The 19705-nt window shown below is 44.0% G+C and overlaps 1 protein-coding gene across 2 annotated transcripts; it reads left to right on the top strand.

The window, feature by feature from the left end:
* The first annotated feature begins 3456 nt into the window (after positions 1–3456).
* acp2 (acid phosphatase 2, lysosomal) lies at positions 3457–19052 on the top strand. Of its 2 annotated transcripts, none has more exons than XM_015952492.3 (13): positions 3457–3629; positions 7781–7876; positions 8017–8103; positions 8185–8245; positions 9727–9818; positions 9916–10014; positions 10118–10207; positions 13533–13616; positions 13695–13743; positions 16358–16446; positions 16536–16642; positions 18447–18622; positions 18777–19052. In XM_015952492.3, the coding sequence occupies exons 1-13, from the start codon at positions 3540–3542 to the stop codon at positions 18911–18913; spliced, it is 1257 nt and encodes a 418-aa protein (XP_015807978.1). In that variant the 5' UTR covers positions 3457–3539; the 3' UTR covers positions 18914–19052. The 2 variants fall into 2 exon arrangements, with proteins under 2 accessions (XP_015807978.1, XP_015807977.1); XM_015952491.3 differs by having other exon boundaries at positions 18694–19052.
* Positions 19053–19705: the final 653 nt, after the last annotated feature.

The raw sequence follows: 19705 nt of genomic DNA, 5'->3' as shown, positions 1-19705 counted from the left end.
CCGTGTCCTGGGTCTACGTTTAGGTCTCCTCCCGGTTGGACGGGAGGAGACCTAAACTGGCTCCTCTTGATGTGGAGGAACAGCGGGTCTACTCCGAGCCCCTCCCGAATGACCGAGCTTCTCACCCTGTCTCTAAGGGAGAGCCCAGCCACTCTTTGGAGAAAACTCATTTCGGCTGCTTGTAGCTGCGATCTCATTCTTTCGGTCACTACCCAAAGCTCATGACCATAGGTGAGGGTAGGAAAGTAGATCGACCGGTAAATCGAGAGCTTCGTCTTCTGACTCAGCTTTCTCTTCACCACGACAGACCGGTACAACGCCCGCATCACTGCAGATGCAGCACCAATCCGCATATCGATCTCACGCTCCAGTTTTCCCTCACTCATTAACAAGACCACGAGATACTTAAACTCCTCCACTTGGGGCAGGACCCCATCTCTGACCCGGAGAAGGCATTCTATATTTTTCTGAATCAACACCATGGTCTCAGATTTCGAGGAGCTGATTCTCATCCCAGCTGCTTCACACTCGGCTGCGAACCGCTCCAGCGAAAGCTGAAGATCACTTTCTGACCCTAAGGGAATAGAGCTGGTCCAGTGTTCCACGGCCAGGACGAAAACCACATAGCTCCTCCTGAATCTGAGGTTTAACAATCCGATGGACCCTCCTCTCCAGAACCCCTGAATAGACCTTACCAGGAAGGCTAGGGAGTGTGATCCCCCTGTAGTTGGAACACACCCTGCGGTCCCCCTTTTTAAATAAGCGGACCACCACCCCGGTCTGCCAATCCAGTGGGACTGCCTCGGATGTCCACGCAATATTGCAGAGCCGCGTCAGCCAACACAGCCCCACAACATCCAGAGCCTTAAGCAACTCCGGGCGTATCTCATCCACCCCTGGAGCCTTGCCACAGAGGAGCTTTTTAACCACCTCAGTGACCTCAGCACCAGAGATTTGAGAGGCCAACCCAAAGTCCCCTGACTTTGCTTCCTCACTGGAAGACGTGTCGGTAGGATTGAGGAGGTCTTCGAAGTATTCTGCCCACCAATCCACAACGTCCTGACTAGAGGTCAGCAGCACACCGTCCCCACTAGAGATAGTGTTGGTAGCGCACTGCTTTACCCCCGTGAGGCGCCGGATGGTGGAACAGAATCTCCTTGAAGCCGCACGGAAGTCTTGCTCCATCGTCTCACCAAATTCCTCTCATGCCCGGGTTTTTGCCTTGGCGACCACCCGAGCTGCGTTCCGCTTGGACTGCCGGTACCCGTCAGCTGCCTCTGGAGTCCCACAGGCCAAAAAGACCTGATAGGACTCTTTCTTCAGCTTGACAGCATCCCTAACCGCCGGTGTCCACCAGTGGGTTCAGGGGTTGCCACCACGACAGGCACTGACGATCCTGCGACCACAGCTCCAGTCGGCCGCCTCAACAATGGAGGCACGGAACAGGGTCCATTCAGACTCAGTGTCCCCCGCCTCCCCCGGAACATTTGGGAAGTTCTGTCGGAGGTGGGAATTGAAGCTCCTTCTGACAGGAGACTCTGCCAGACGTTCCCAGCAGACCCTCGCGATACGTTTGGGCCTGCCTGGTCTTACCTGCATCCTCCCCCACCATCTGAGCCAATTCACCACCAGGTAGTGGTCAGTTGGCAGCTCCACCCCTCTCTTCACCCGAGTGTCCAAGACATGCGGCCGCAGGTCAGATGAAACAACAACAAAGTCGATCATGGAGCTGCGGCCTAAGGTATCCTGGTGCCAAGAGCACATATGGACACCTTTATGTCTGAACATGGTGTTCATCATGGAAAATCTATGACTGGCACATAAGTCCAATAACAAAACACCACTCAAATTCAGATCGGGGTGGTGGTGGTGGTGGTGGTGGGGGTGGGGGGTGGGGGGTTCTCCCAACCACACCTCTCCAAGTCTCACTGTTGTTGCCCACGTGAGCGTTGAAGTCCCCCAGCAGAATGAGGGAGTCACCGGAAGGAGCGCTTTCCAGCACCCCCTCCAAGGTCTCCAAAAAGGGTGGGTAGTCTGAACTGTAGTTAGGTGCATAAGTACAAACCACAGTCAGAACCCGTCCCCCCCACACTTAGGCGGAGGGAGGCTACCCTCTCATTCACTGGGGTAAACCCCAACGTACAGGCACCAAGATGGGGGGCAACTAGTATGCCCACCCCTGCTCGGCACCTCTCAGTGGGAGCAACTCCAGAGTGGTAGAAAGTCCAGCCACTCTCAAGGAAACTGGTTCCAGAGCCAGAGCCATGCGTTGAGGTGAGTCCGACTACATCTAGTCGTAACCTCTCAACCTCACACACAAACTCAGGCTCCTTCCCTACCAGAGAGGTGACATTCCATGTGCCAAGAGCCAGCTTCTGTAGCCGAGGATCAGACCGCCAAGGTCCCCGCCCTCGACTACCACCCGTCACACACTGCACCCGACCCCTTTGGCCCCTCCCACGAGTGGTGAGCCCATGGGAAGGGGGACCCACATTTCTTCTTCGAGCTGTGCCTGGCCGGGCTCCATGGGTGAACGCCCGGCCACCACGCGCTCGCCAACGTGCCCCACCTTCAGGCCTGGCTCCAGAGGGGGGCCCCGGTGACCCACGTCTGGGCGAGGGAACACAGTTTCCATTTATATAATTCATCATTTGAGGTCTTAGATGAACCTTTTCACAATATTCTAATATTCTGAGATACTGAATTGTGGATTTTCATTAGTTGTCAGTTATAATCATCAAATTAAAATAAATAAACATTTCAAACATTTGTGTGTAATGAAATAATATAATATTCAAGTTTTACTTTTAGAATGGAAATACTGAAATAATTCGACCTTGTCATGATATTTTATGACCAACACCCATATGTGAAAATGCACAGCAAAATCATTTTGCTTCAGTAACTGACGGTCTAGATATTTAGGTAATTAATTAAAATGATTTAGTAATTAAATAAAAACTAAATCATAAATTATAAATACACACTATATACCACACACACACACACACACACACACACACACACACACACACACACACACACACACACACACACACACACACACACACACACACACACACACACACACACACACACACACACACACACACACACACACACACACACACGAGTCAAACCAAAAATATATCATGAACCCGCATACTTTTGTTTTCTGATTCCATTTAGAGTCGAGAAGCAAACAAAATGCATCAAACAAAAAATAATTTTCACAAAATGGTTCACAGACGCTACAGCCAGATGCTTCCGGTTTTGAAGGTAAAGTGAGACTTTTCTCGACTATGACTTCAAAAGTTGACAATTTTAAAATATTTAATACAGTTATTTTAAACGTAGAAACTCAACTGATTTGTACGCCTAATGCTTATTTTCTCAAATGACCAATTTCGGTTTTATTTTTCTACTTCCGGTTTGATTCAAGTGTGGTAAAATGACAAGCTTGACCTCCTCCGAGCAAAAAGAGGAAGCCGTCCAGCAGTTGTCTTTTAGCGGCAGTCCGGACCGTCAGCCGAGGCAACATGAAGTCCTTCTCGGTGCTTTTTCTTCTCACGGTGGCCTTGTTGTGCGGACACGTTACTGCAGAAAGAAAACTAGCCTTTGTGACCGTGGTGAGTAATGTCAATCTTGCTGCAACGCTGGGGAAGCTGCGCTACACAATTAGCGGAAGAAGGTTCAACATTTCTGAGATTTAAACCCTTATTTGCTTGAATGTGAAAATTCTTGATTTTCATCGAACAAATTAAAGCCATAATAAATCTTTGAACTTCTGCTGGGAATTCGGCGGTAAAATAATCCACTTCAAAATACGTTATTTTCATTTATATGTTTAATTTTGCTTTACACTGCTAGCTAACCATTTAGATGTGCACTTTTGCTATTGTAAACATATGCTAGCATTTTAAGCGACAAAGCAAAATTTGGGCAGCATATGTTTAATTTCCAAGAACTGAATGTTGGCAAACTACCTTAGAAAAAAACAGACTTTGTGACCTGACAACAGGTCAATATAAAACTGTTTAAATGTCCAGTTGACCTGGGACTAATGAACAAATGCTCCAGTGAACTCAGAAGTCAAGTATGGACGAGTCTTTATGCAAACACAGCAGCAACAAAGAGCTGCACACTGATATTAGTATATTTGCTTCTTGGTTTTCAGTTCCTCACAGCCTCAGCTTGCATGGAAACATCACTATCACTTTTTATTTCTGTAAATCTCAATCAAAACTAAAATAATTCAAACTAACGTGCAGGTCATATAAGAGTCATTCTTGAAAACTCACACCTATTATCTTGCGCACACACTCTGCAGCAGACAAGATTAGGGCTCAAAAACAAGATAAACTAAATCTACAAATAGTTTACACAAGGTCTTTTTGGCTCTTCTTTTCAGACATGAATGTTACCCAGACAAGGCATTATCCTCTTATTGGCTTTAGAATTGGACTTTGAAGCGGGATTCTAGTGTTTCTACTAAAATACCCCACCATTTAATGGTTAGACACCTGCTTTGTAAACGTAGAGCTCTGTTATGACGTTCCACTTGTTTTGGACCTGTTTTTCGAAAAAAAAATTCTTGAGTGTTTGAGAATTTTGTTCTAAAGGTATTCAACCCGATGGCTTGCGAGTGAAACCTACAGATGTTATCTTTGTCAACTGACCACAAAGTTTATTGTTATGTGGAAGCTTTTTGCACAACTCCTCCTACTTTTAAAGTGCTCAGAGATGGAAGAAAAAGCTACAGCAGCACTTTTTGCGCTAAACCGTTTTTTTTATGAAATAAATCTTTTGGTGGCCATCGTTTGGGCTTTCATTGGGGTCAACATACAACATTTGAACCCCATCACCTAAATAAACCGGCACAAGACAGTGAATTAAGTTATATTGACCATTTTCAGACCTCGATATAAATAAATAAATAAATGGGTTAGGGATGTCTGTGTCGATATAGGCTTAACTTAACCCTTAGTCTCAAACCAGTGGAGGCTGGTGAAATTTTTTTGGGTTGGTCACATTTCTGCTGTCTGTTTTCAGATGCGCCAACCACATATTACCAGTAGGGGATGCTAAATTATCATTCTTGTTCATCACACAACTTGAACCCGATGGACCGGTACCAGAGCTACGAGCACTTCCAGCAGCAAAGTTGTTCCGAAAACATGCTTAATAGTCACCAATGTATGCAAACTGCACACATACTCAACGGGAAGAGGCTCATCTTAACGATAGGTTCTACGTTTTCTACCTCAATAACACCTTATAACGACAGTAAGCCTCTAAACAAAGCTAATTTCTTGAAGTCTAAATATTAAATTTAGTCTTACCTTTGCTGGTTTATGGTCATAATAATCTGTTTAATAGTAAAGTAATCCACTTGGTTCGTGTAATCCTGTGTCCCAACGTCACACGGAGCTGATTCCTGACAGTTTAGGCCTTTTTTTTTTTTTACTTGCTGGAGAGTGTTTACAAGTTTCCAAGTCCACATTTCATCATTTTGCAGTTAAGGGTGAACAGGCTGAGCTGAGCTGGGACTCTGTTCGGTTTCGGTCGCAAACTTCTGCGACCAAGGGCTCTCCTGCTCATTGTCACGGAGGAGGATCCGGCGGCGGCGCACACGGCCAGTTCTAACGTAGGTCTATGGTAAAGATTGTTGCGCCCCAAAAGGAACATGAAATATGTCACTTCTTCTTCCGGCTCTTGGAGGGTGCAGATGCTTTTCTTCCCCTCTCCTCCATATCTTATCCTCAAGGCCTTTGTCTGTGTGTGCTGGGTGCACGGCTGCTTCTGCATTTTTTCTGGAAACTGAAATTCACTAAAATGGATCTCGTTCAGTTGGTCACTCAATGCGGTTGATAAATTTTTTCAACGATGAGAACAAGAGAAGGGGCTCCCGGAAGCCCCTCCGGGACAGACCAGCTGTCTGTGGAGGACTCTGAAGACGTGTGGATATTCGTGGTGTTGGTGTCGGGTTTCCTGCTGATCGGCATTGGAGGCTACCTGGCTTACCGGAAAATTAACGAGCTGTCAAGGAATATTGGCCTGATCCCAGAGCTCAGAGATGGATTGCACCGCGCTGTGAATTCACAGACTCACATAATTGTTGAGATGTTTATGTTTATGTGCTTAGCAGACGCTTTTACCCAAAGCGACTGACAATTTTTTTAACCTATAGGGCATGTTGTGATCTGTGGGGGAAACCGGAGTACCCGGAGAAAACCCACGCATGCATGGGGAGAACACGCAACTCCACGCAGAAAGGCCGCAGCCGAGTTTCGAACCTGCGACCTTCGTGTTGCGAGGCAACAGTGCTAACCACTGCGCCACCATGCAGCCGAGATGAATCGTAAGCTTGGGACTTTGGCCGAGATTCATTCATTGGCACAGAAGATGGATGCCATCAAGGAGTGAGTGGACGAATCAGCACGGATTGGGATAGATTAATGTCCATTATTGGGATTTTGAGAGGTTGAGGACCAACAAACTGTAAGACAGAGAGAAAATTATCTCTGTCTGGCCCCAAAACAATTTCTAACCGGAATCTGGCGTCCTTGAGCCTGCAAGGCTACAACGAAAACTCCCCCCTCAGAAGATATGTGGAATGTGGCGTCGCTATGGCAACTCAACTCTGTCTCCTATCCCAGCCTGGGCGGGACTGCGGGAAGGCCCCTGAAACGTTCCAGGGTCACTGCAACCCTCTAACCCTCAATGCTCCTCTCCCTATCCACACTGAGGTGACATGCGCTGCTTCATCGTGGCTGCAGCAACTGAAGTGGGGATAGTCCCAACCCACCACCCCACCTAGTGGACTCTTATGTTGTGTTGTCTGAAGTCTGTTGCATACCTGTCTGAGGTGTTTTTTTGCAGAGCAAAGCTGCCCTCCCAGTGGAGGGTAACTCTGAAGTGCCTTTTTTTCCCTCCACCTGAACCAATCCTCATGTTACCCTCTTATCTCTATTAAGGTAGCGCGACTCAGGGTTGCGAATGACCACAGTCACCAATTATTGTCATGTGTCCTGCCTATGTACGTCTGATCTCTGAATTGTGTGTACTGAAACTCTAATTTCCCTCTGGGATTAATAAAGGATCTTTGATTTGATTTGAGGAGATTTGGTTATGGTAAAAGTGTGATAACATATTTAAACTACAGATTATACACAGCACCTATAGTCTGAATGCTGTATAGATTGTTTTAATTTCATGCATTTAAAAAATATTTTGTGATTCCTATCATCTTCCTGTGAGATTGGGGCTATGGACGATCCGCCACTTTAACCGTAACATTCATTAAAAAAGAACTAAATGATTTTAGTAACTAACGTGACAAATCTCCTGTCATTCATGATGTCACCGCGGCCCGACCCTGGATAAGCAGCCGAAAATGGATGGCTGGATCACAATACCAAATCTTCTACTTTAATAATGACTTAAAATAGCTAATATCAGACATATTTAGGTTAAGGAGTTTGTTTTAAGACATAATTTTTGTAACATTGAGATATTACTTTAAAATGGTTAAATTCCACATGGTTACATTAAAATAATACATTCTTGCAAAGCAGAATGTGATAAAATGTCATTTTTTTGTTGAATAAATATTTTCTATCCAAATGCACGGCCATATATAAGCAGATAATCACTTGTCAGTTTTTCTACATTTTTTTTTCATCTTTAATTTTACTGCAGGACATTACTGCTTATTTTTACACACTGTCACACTACTGTCACTATCACGTCACCGGACGCCTCCGCCCTTCTCTCTCAGTTGTTTCGCCATGGGGACAGATCACCGATCAAAGCCTTTCCTACTGACGCCCACCAGGAGGAGGACTGGCCACAAGGCTTCGGTCAGCTGTCGCAGGTACGTGGAAAATGTTAGCGTTTTTGTTCCATTTACAGCGGAATGTGCATTATATCTGAACCACCGTCCAAAGCGTTATTAGCGATGACCTCATGGACCATCTGTAGGTTCACTCTTGTCTTTGTAATCTGTTGTCTCAGGAGGGGATGAGGCAGCATTATGAGCTGGGCCAGTTTTTTAGGAATCGGTACAAGAATTTCCTCAGTGAATCCTACAATCGACGTGAGGTAAATGTTTCTGTCGTGTGACGTATAAAAGGAATTTTTTACAAAGCCAAATCTTAAAATGTTTCTTGCTTTTTGGGTCAGATTTTGGTTCGGAGTACGGACTACGATCGCACCCTGATGAGCGCTGAGGCTAACCTTGCAGGTCTGAGGATATGTCCCTTTTCCTTTTTTTTTTAGGTCACTTTGCTTACACCAGTAAAAGAAAAATGGTTGTTTTTCTCTTTATCTCCCACAACCAGCAGTCTGACAGATCTATTATTTATACTGTAAATATTTCCTGGGAACCAACAGTCTAGCTGATGCGTTCACTCTGGTCCTATTTCATGTAAAACTGCTGGTAAATGGCTTTTAGAAGAAGGTTCTTGGCAAGAGCTGATGACAACATGTCAGAAGGAAGCCGCTGAGATTCTGACGGCGACACAGAAGGTCTTTTCAAGGTCAATTGCATATTTGTTACTGTAATACGTCCACATATCCATAATGAGCTAACTTATATCGTACTACAATCATTTGACTCAAGGATGTGTAGAAGGCCAGCCGTCAAACTGACCGCTGGTGGGAGTCTTAGTTGTGTTGGATTTCTGGGAGTCGTAGTGAGCGTCTTCATTTATACGAGCTGAACTCCCTCTACACCCTGAACATTTTATTTCAGCACACGTGTTTGAGTTTCTCACCTTTTGTGAACAAAACGTCTCTCATGTGGACCAGACCGACTAAAGACCTCAACAACCTCTCAGGAGGGAGGAGACGGACGTGATTAGTGAGTCAGAACAGGTTAAAGGAGCAACATGTAAGAATTCTACAGCGAAATAATCACAAAACAGTCCGTCTCAATTAGGGTTCGCTGGTCCTGCAAAGTCACAAAATCACGAGAGAATTGTTAAACCACACAGGATTTCAGAAGTCCACACGATAACAGTCACGTCGTCCTCCATATTGAGAGTAAGTAGCCAGTTGAGGTGGCTCTGGCATCTAGTTAAGATGCCTCCTGGAAGCCTCCCTGGTGAGGTTTGCTGGGCACTTACTACTGGGAGAAGATCTAAAGGGACACCCAGGACACGCTGGAGGGACCACGTCTTTCACCTGGCTAGGGAACACCTTGTGGTTCCCCCGGAGGAGCTGGCCCAAGTGGCTGGGGAGAGGGAAGTCTGGGCCTCCCTGCTTAGGCTGCTGCCCCCACGACTCAACCCCGGATTAGCAGCGGAAGATGGATGGATAAATTGAGTGAAGAAGGCTAGAGGTAAATGTTGGGCTAACAGTGATTTAGAAGCTAACAGTCTACTCTAAAAATATGTCAAGCTACTTTTTCAGCCATCAATAATTCTATATAAATGTATTTATCTACTCAACTTACTGTGTAGGGCTCGTCGTTTAGAATCTTCTGGTGCTGATCAGTAACTGGCAACAGCCATGAAACTCATAAAAACGGTCTGCAGTACTCAAATTTGGCCACAGGATGTCATGCCTGCTTCCTTCTTACATATTGCACCTTTAAATTCCAGAACATTGCATATGCGCATTAAATTGAGAGAGCCTCTTGGATGAGAAGATGAATGCCTTTAGAAGCTTCCCACACTCCTTCCAGCACTAATGACTCACCTCCCTCCCGACCTCATCATCTAGGTCTTTATCCTCCCAGCGGTCAGCAGATATTCATGCCCAGCCTGAAGTGGCAGCCCATTCCTGTTCACACGGTACCGATGAGTGAAGAGCGGGTCGGTATAAAGCAAAACACTCAAGCATTCGCTGTTCTGGGGGAAGACGATGAGCTGGATGGCTGATTTTTTTTATCCATTCAATTTTGAATTGCAGCTTCTTTCATTTCCTCTGGGCGACTGTCCTCGCTACCAGCAGCTGATGAACGAAACCGAACATAGTGCAGAGTTTATCAACGTCACCACGACATACCAGGTACAACTTGCATTGCTGCTTTCTGTAAACAAACAAACAAAAAACAATGCATTTGGTTCCTTTTGTATATTATTAGTCATTTTGGTGTATTTTGTTTTTGAAGGACCTGATTGAGCTGGTGAGGAACAAATCGGGACTGACGACGGCCACCGTGGAAACTGTGTGGAGTGTGCATGACACGCTCTTCTGTGAGGTGAGAATAAAGATATTTAACCAAACAAACACTATTCAGATTTATTTCAAATGGAGTGAATAATGTTCAGGGGAGTCGGGGAAAACCCCCAAAGTTCAAGTCCTGTTGCGTGGTTGACTTTCTCAGAGCAGACATGTAGGGGTCATAAAACAGTTGTTTAGTTCAGGTGAGCTTCAGTAAACGTTTTTAAAATACAAAAGCAGATCTCATCTGGTGTCCTCTGGTTCCGCAGAGACAGTCGTGGTATCAGCTGATAGAGGAACTGGTACTTGTAGTCAACAGTTTCACTTCTGTTTCTTTTGTTGTTGTTGTCATTTTCCTCCCAACGAAGAGTCAACAGAAATTCATTTGGATCAAAACTCACCCCGGTTTGCCACCGGATGTGTAATGGTTGTACAATGTCTGTGAAGTGTAACACGTTGCTAATAGTCGCCGTTATAGTCTTGTTTCTACCGGTTACGCAGTGGCAGGTCTCGGAGACGTCCCAGAAGTGTAGCGTCACGCTATTCTGCACAATTTACCCGTAGGGTTTATTTTTTATGCTTCCTGAGAGCTTCCAGCTCAGCAGTTCAAACACTGAAGCATCTGGTGAATTTCAAAGTTAAATACATTAAATACAGATTTCCTATTTCTTATCAATAAAAAAAACCTCATTACCCTTGACGTCTCCTTAGTGGAGGCAAAAAGACCAGAGAATACACCGCAGACCTTTTGGGTTACTTGCCTTCGTCTCTCCTTGTTAACTTACAAAATTACGCGTGATCTTCCAATTCTCTCGTGATGTTGGGACCTTGCATTTGAATTGAATTGAAATGTTTCTGGTAGGTAAAAGTTAACCGATACCAATGACCTGAAAGGGACTTCACTGTAACTTGTCATTTCTGTTCACCTAATATTTTAGTTTTGTGATCATTTCTATTCATATATTTTATTTTTTATCTACCTCAGTCTTTTCCTGTTGAAAGCAGAGAAGAAAATAAAACCTGTATTCCAATTCATTTCATTTTCTTGTGTGGTAGAAGTATTGGTAATCGGTATCGACGAGGACTCCGATCCAAGTGTCGGTTTGGAAAAATGTGGTATCTTTGCATCGCTAGTTTCTGGTAAGAAGGGAGCGCCACCAAGGTTGCAGGAAAAACACACTTAAGTTACTTATTTGGTAGAAAGCCAGTGTTTACCTCCTAATAGGACTGGGTGATATGGTGTCAAATCAGTATCACAATATATTGAGCCATTAACTTCAATAACAATGATCCCTTTTATTCAACTGACGTGAAAGTGGCGTGTAACGTAACAGAGGTGTTTTCCCTTCCAATCGGGGGCATTTCAGATGAGAAACAAGTGAAAATGTTCCATTTCGCTGGTCCTGCAAACTCATGAAATCACGGGAGAATTGCAAAACCACGCTTGATTTCAGAAGTCCACATGGTAGCAAGCAACGAGAAAGATGACTGCATGTTTTAAAAAAGGTCCATTTTCTGTTCCGTTTATCTTGGCTGTGGAGGTTTCACAGAAAATTATATATAATAATTTTTTGTTTTATTTTTACTAGTTAACCCATTGAAAACTGTACTTTTATTTTGAAAGTCTCCGGATGTGTTATGCTGCTTTTGTGTTTGACTCCCTGTCTCGTCCGATCTGATCCGCAGAGTTAGACTTGTTTTGGAAGCGTACTGCATCAGATAGACTCTCGTATAGAATCTCAGGAGCTACAACATTTATTTTAAATGTTTCGGTACCACAATATAATTAACTCGCGTCACTGAGTGTGAATAAATTATAACACACAGCAGGGGAAAAAAATACCAATTTCCACCATTAAAATAATGGTCATTGGTTTACGCTAGTTCTTTCTGAAGTTTGTCATATAAATGGAAAACATCCAGTTTGATCAACTCAAATTAATGCTCAATAAGTAAAACAGAGAAGTTTCAGGGAGAAATGTATAAACGTTAGGGAGTTTATTTCTGGGGGACGCTCCAGGAGTATGGGGTGGGTGGCTTTCTGTTAAGGGCCATTCATTCCCTTTACCAGAGGAGCTTGAGTTTGGTCCGCATAGCCGGTAGTAAGTCGGACCTGTTCCCGGTGAGGGTTGGACTCCGCCAGGGCTGCCCTTTGTCACCGGCTCTGTTCATTACCTTTATGGACAGAATTTCTAGGTGCAGACGTGGTGTGGAGTGTGTCGAGTTTGGTGGCAGGAGAATCTCGTCTCTGCTTTTTGCGGATGATGTGGTCCTCCTAGCTTCATCCAGCTCTGATCTTCAGCTCTTGCTGGGTAGGTTCGCGGCCAAGTGTGAAGCGGCTGGGATGAGGATCAGCACCTCCAAATCTGAGACCATGGTTCTCGACCGGAAAAGGGTGGCTTGCCAACTCCGGGTCGGGGGAGAGGTCCTACCTCAAGTGGAGGAGTTTAAGTATCTCGGGGTCTTGTTCACGAGTGAGGGTAGGAGGGATCGGGAGATCGACAGGCGGATTGGTTCGGCGTCTGCAGTGATGCGGACGCTGAGCCGATCTGTCGTGGTGAAGAGGGAGCTGAGCCAGAAAGCCAGGCTCTCGATTTACCGGTCGATCTACGTCCCAATCCTCACCTATGGTCATGAGCTTTGGGTAATGACCGAAAGAACGAGATCGCGGATACAAGCGGCCGAAATGAGTTTCCTCCGTAGGGTGGCCGGGCTCAGCCTTAGAGATAGGGTGAGAAGCTCGGACATTCAGGAGGGACTCGGAGTAGAACCGCTGCTCCTCCGGATCGAAAGGAGCCAGTTGAGGTGGTTTGGGCATCTGGTCAGGACGCCTCCTGGACGCCTCCCTGGGGAGGTGTTTCGGGCATGTCCTGCCGGCAGGAGGCCCCCGGGTCGACCCAGGACACGTTGGAGAGGTTACATCTCCAATCTGGTCCGGGAATGCCTTGGGGTCCTGCCGGAGGAGCTGTTTGAGGTGGCCGGGGAGAGGACGGTCTGGAGCTCCCTAATTGGGATGCTGCCCCCGCGACCCGGACCCGGATAAGCGGAGGAAGACGACAAAGAGGAAGTTTATTTCTAAGTTAGTGGTTTTGGTGCCCCTTTCGTCTCATCGTACATCTAGTAAAAGTTGTTTTTGGGACTGTTTGGAATAATTAACCAAAGGTGAATTTTGAAAGAGAACTCAAGCATCTTGCAAAACTAGATTTTTGAGAAGAACAGGTGACAATCAGGAAAAACAGAACCGTCCAGGTTAGACTCGCCTGGAGACAGAGACCGAACAGCAAGTTAACAGCTGAAGTCACACACAGACAGGGTCGACCTAACCCCGTTTGACCCCTTAAGTTGTTTTTCTGTGTGTTTAGTCACGTCACAACTTCTCCGCACCCGACTGGGTGACTCCTGATGTCATGGAGAAGCTCAAGATCGTCAAAGACTTTGGAATGCAGGTAAAAGCTCTGGTAGGGCCTCGGCTTTTCTCCATCGTTAAAAAGAAGTCCAACAACTGCTATTTAAAATTTCTGCAGGTCATATTTGGGGTCTACAAGCAACAGGAAAAGAGTCGCCTGCAGGGAGGTAGGTGGTGCATTAGTCACCCTCTGATGATATTTCTGGCCTCTTTTTTTCTGCCTTTCATGTTTGAAATCAGATATAGAAACGAAACATCAAACTTTATATTTTCCATTCTCAATAAAGCAATCTAAAATAGACCCTGGAATGTTTGGGTCCAAGTTATTGTCTGATTTAGACCAATCAGCACTCAGCTTTGTGTAGCTTTAGTCATGTTACAATGAGTTACTGACAGATCAGGCTTGTGACTACATTCCTCTCAATGAACGTTGTTATCTATGGTCCTTAGATTTGGATCTTGACCAAAAGAATGAGATCCAGGTGAGGTCAGTCTGTAGAGTGGCCGGACTCCGCCTGAACGATTAGGGGAGGAGCTGCTCCTCCACATCCAAGAGGTCAACTGAGGTGGTTTAAGTTCTGAGTAGTAGGACTGTGTGACAACTCGAATTAATTTTATTCTTAGAAGGGAAAAGACAAGAGAACACCGATCAGTACAAAAATGTTTGATATACAAGCAGAAATGACGCTTCAACTAGGGATGCAACGATACCACTTTTTTCCAAACGGATACAATACCGATACTTGGATCTGAGTACTCGCCAATACAATTACCAATACCGATACTTCTACCACACAAAAAATGCAATGATTTGGAATACAGGTTTTATTTTCTTCTCTGCTTTCAACAGGAAAAGACTGTGAGGTAGATAAAAAGTAAAAGATATGAATGGAAATCATCACAAACTAAAATATTAGGTGAACAGAAATGACAAGTTACAGTGAAGCCATTTTCAAGCAACTGCATTGGTATTGGTTCCTGGTATCGGTTAACTTTTACCGATACCAGTATCGTATCGGTGCATCTCTAGCTTCAACCCCAGTCTTGTCTCTCAGTTACAAGTGAACACAGCACTGGTAATCAAAAACAGGTGGGCGAAAATCATTGTAGGCTCAGAAGCCCATCGCCAATGCTCCGTCCATGACCATCACACACTATGTGTAGAGCACCAAGTTAACAGGGGTGCACCAACCAATCAGGGTTATAAACAACGCCCTCCCCCAAATCCAGCCGTCACGGAGCAGAGCGGATATGCCCGGTCCGACGCTCATCTAAACAGGATGGGCCACAAAATTACATTCAACATATGCACCCATTCAAACACATAGTGGGAGGGGCTTACCTTAGTGTTTCATGGCATAGACAGTTCAAACATTTATTCTGAAAATCAATGAAGAATAACTGACTCTCAAAAAATCACCAAAACGTGTCTTTAAAATTAACTGGCTTAGTCAGAAATTCAATAAATAAAAGAAATATAACAAATGTGTGTTTGCTGAATACCCCCCGAAGAGAAGAGGTATAAGAAACAAAGATAAAAATAAGAAATATATACATTAATACAATAGGGGTCTGTCACACCAGAACGTGCTAAACGGAGATGGGTGAATACCGAAGAACAGCAGTCATTTACAAAAAGTTCATTTCAACTCTTCATCAATGCCCAACAGTTCTACAGTATTAAAAGAATGAATCCCAAACTCCTCCCTGCTCAGGAGAAACCTAATCCTGTCACCTCCTCTAGATGGTGATGCCCCAGAATATCAGCGATGCTGCTGAATCACAGCCTAGCAAGCCATCCTAAAGATGTAAATACGTAACCTGGCTCTGACAGATTTCAGTCATAGGGATGGAATCTACGGTTGTCTTTCATGCTGTCTCTTTAGGCAATTGGACATCACTAGGACCAATCAGAGTAGAGAACAATGTGACTTATTCATTCAGATGGAGATCAGTCAGTGGGGCAGTCCGTTATACACCGTGGAATAAGAAGTACCTCTATCTGCTCAGGTTTCACAGAAAAGCCCAGGACTGAATAGTTCAAATTTTTGCCTTGTCTCAGTTCTCCCATAATCGTGCTAAGCCAGGCTAACTTACTGCTGGTAGTGTGGACCAAGCTCTGTCACCGGTCACACAGGGACCTAATAGCACTTACACATAGGGTCAGTACGATCAAGCACTGGGTCAGCTTTTGGTTTCACACCAGGGTCAGATATGTTTTCTGTTCTGAGGTGACTCTTTCTTTTCCTCGTAGGTCCGATTGGGACCAAGGTGACCCTAAGAACTGATTAGCCAGCTACCTCCAATAGCTACCACCTCCGATTGGCGAGTATAATCAGCCACCCCCGACCGTACTTACCCTAATGTGTAAGCTCCATAACAACCCGTATCAAAGGCCATTGTACCCCATAGTCCCAGAGTACTCCCCACCGTAATTAAATTACATCCACAAATTAACAAATTACTTCAGTTATTTAGGCTGCATGGTACATGCTGCATGAGGTGAGGAAAACTACTACCTTTAGATATAAACAACAAACTATTTGGTTCATCACCCAATATTTTTTTGGCATTATTGCAGTCCTGCTGACTAGGACGCCTCTTCATTGTTTCTCTGGCAGGTTTTTGTTATTGTATGAAATCACTTAACCTTGATGGAAAAGTCTTTGCTCAACTCCAAGGGCATGAAAATATATTGAATGGGAAAACATTGTCCTTTTTCCTGATTGTCCTGATTCGGTGTGTGGACCGGAGAACTGATAGCTGCCCTCCATCGTTTAGGTATGCTCCTTGGAGAAATAGTGAGGAATCTTTCCGAGATGGCCATCCCAGACCCACAACGGCAATTCAAATTGATGATGCTCTCTGCAGTAAGCTTTTTATGTTTTTTTATTCTACGTTGTTGAGCATTTATTGCCTTAAATTTATCCTAACCTTTAACAATATGTCTCTTAAACAGCATGACTCAACCGTAGCTGCTCTCCAGGCCAGTTTAGACGTTTTTAACGGAATTCAGCCACCTTATGCCTCCTGTCACATGTTTGAGCTGTACAGGGACGATAATGGGTAAATATTTTAGGTCCAGTGTTTACTAGAATATGTCTCTTGGATATGACATTAAGCTAAAGTAGAGTGAATTTAAAATTAGGGATGTGTATTGATGAAATTATGGCGACATGATACATATCACGATACAGTGGAAGCAATACAATGTATCACGATATATTGCGATACATTCAGTCAGATGTTATTAGCAATTTTTTTGACTGAATTTATTGTAGGAATATTCAATAAACAGTCCATACTTATACTTAACTCATTCAGTGCCATTGACAACAAAAGTCGTCGTTTTAAATCCAACCGTTCACTGCCAATGACGACTAAAGTCGTCATTCGCAATTGTTTACTGTGTGGGCGTCGGAACGAGCCCCCGCATCGTGAGAACAAACATCCCAGCTCTAAAGCCAATCTCTATTCGCGTACGTCACGCGTCATGTGATCAGGAAGCAGAAAATCCATGTGTTAGGAGATCGTTTTGGGCCACTGCTGTAAAAAAAAAAAAAAGTGAGGCGTGAACCAGAAAAGCTCCTGCCGATCACAATTCGACAACGAATTATGAAAGAACGGTAAACGCTCGAAATGCGCGGATTCTTCCTGATGTAAGAGGTGAGTCTACCCTTTGTTTTGGTTATTTTGGTAGTTTTGGCTTTGACATCATCCTAGCGCACAACGTTCTGTGACCCTTAAAAAACCCAGTAAAAATGCTGGTAGCAAAGTGCTTTTCTGATCAGGAAACGGCTGGCAGTGAATGAGTTAACATGTTTAACATGAGGTATCTGAACTATGTTAGAGGGATTTACATTTCAATGGTGGAAACAAAACCTATTTCTCACTGTTGCCAACTAGCGGTTGGTGATTGAATTGCACCAAAATATAAGAAAATACACAAGTGTTTGCATATAAATTTTTCCAAAAAATTAGATACATGGCTTTTGGATATTAATTTAACATCACAGACAAACACTTCAGGATATATTGCCACATTGATATTTTTGATACACATCTTTTATATATTGATATATTGCTGGAAAAAATATTACAATATATTGGCATATCGATATCTTCTTACATCTCTAACGTAAATGAATGGACAGTAAAATGTTGAAGTTAGCTGTAGGTGGTTTGCATTCATGACCACCATATTGGTTTCAGCTCTGGACCACCACTATTTTTTAGCCCATGAACAAACATGGCCTCTGTCGAGTCTTGTTGCAGGAATCCACGAATCCTGCCAAAACAGTGGGAAAAGGTCCAATATCAACAATCAGCATCATAATATATTCACCAGCTACAGCACCTGAACACATTTATCTGATTGTGTTTCTTAAACACGTTGCACATACAGACACCTTATGTTATAGAATTAATATAGACCGCTACCTGGATAGCTTTAATGCTAATGGTCTTGCCCATTTAGCCTTAGACCATTGTGGGACCTTATTCTGATGCTTCAGGGCTGATTTTAATATTTTTTAATGAGGATTAAGGAAAAACTTGAAAAATGATGCTCCAAACGAACTTTCTAGTTGATAGTTTAACATCTGTTAAGCTAACATGTAGCTAAAGCTAATTCAAAGGATTTTCTTCTAGGCCAAACTCAAAAGATAATTGTACTTTGCATTGTGGTTGTAATTTTCACACTGCCTCAAACTGACCAAAATCATGAATTAGGTCCAAATGACAAAAGTTTTCTGTTTTCGCTAACCTAGCCTAATCCTAACCGGGAGTGAAACAGACACCAATCATATTTATTACTGATTGTTTATATAATTACATTTTAAAAGCTGTAAAGGTTTTTTCTGTCCCTCAGCTCGGCTTCAGTGTCCATGTTTTATCGTAACGACTCCAAAGTGGAGCCTTACCCTCTTCAGCTGCCAGGCTGCGCTCTTGACTGCCCCCTGGAGGACTTTGTGAAAATTACAAAGCTCTCCATCTCAAACGACAGGGACAAAGAGTGTCAGCTGCCTTCGCAAGTGAGAGATAAAGGTGAGGTTAAGACACAAAGATTGCTGCTTTCAGTGCAAACTTTCAGATTAATTTTAAAATTTTGTGTTAAGAGGTCCTCATCGGCCTGGCCTTGTCCGCCTGTGTGCTCTTCTTCCTCATCATCTTCCTTTTGGTTTTCATTTGCCGGCAAAAGGAGATGATGGGCAACCGGGGGTACCAACACGTGGTCAACCAGGAAGCGGGAGAGGAGTCCTGACAGAGGCACAAACTCCTCTACCGGAGCTCCACAAGCCTCGTTTCCTCAGACGACAGCAGCGACGAAGACGATGATGAACTTTAAATCTGAAGAATTCAAGAGTCAGTTCAGAGGAATGTGAATTTTCAGATAATGTTGGCTTGGGAACAGTTTGGTGGATGTTGGTTTGTTCTGATGACCAAAATGCCTTAAATACATTTTGGTGTGCTGGCTGTAACACATTTTTCCTGTTCAGTCTGGAGCTTTAAATCTTTCAATCCAAACATTTAGATCATGTTTTCAGAATTTATTGGAATAATCTTGACATTTTTTCAACCACCGGTAAGATGCCGTGTGCTCTTTTCGATAAATCTGAAACGTTGAATTTCTCAAGTACAAACAACTTTAGACGGTACGAAACACGTAAAACCTACAAGTTTTTTAGGAAATCTTTGTTTAATCCGTGTTTCCCCTAGGAATTTTTCCAGCGGTGGTGGTGGTGGTGGGGTGGGGGAGGGGGATTATGACACGTCTCACCTTTATGTTGCTATTGTTTTATCAGATACACTCCACTCTGAACTGCACCAATCCAGCAACTGCTGCATTTTAATAACCAGTATTAAAGGTGAATACACGAATATTTGCACAAGAATAATTTTTGTTTTAAACTCTCAGTGACACACTTTGCAGGGTGGGTGGGTGGGGGGGGGGGTGGGGGGGGGGGGTTTGGCATTAAATGATTCTTGGCGTCTGGAAAAACATTTCCTTTTGCCCCCCTTTATTTTGGTCCAAGATCATTACTGGGCTGGCCCTATTAAACACCTTCTACACCCCTGCTTAGTAATCTTCATGAAGTATTTTTAAGCCAATAAAAAAATGGCTGAAAC

Source organism: Nothobranchius furzeri, chromosome 14, assembly GCF_043380555.1.
Source record: "Nothobranchius furzeri strain GRZ-AD chromosome 14, NfurGRZ-RIMD1, whole genome shotgun sequence".
Classification (NCBI taxonomy): domain Eukaryota; kingdom Metazoa; phylum Chordata; class Actinopteri; order Cyprinodontiformes; family Nothobranchiidae; genus Nothobranchius; species Nothobranchius furzeri.
Note: the sequence above shows the minus strand (reverse complement) of the source record. Positions and strands in the feature narration are given on the sequence as shown.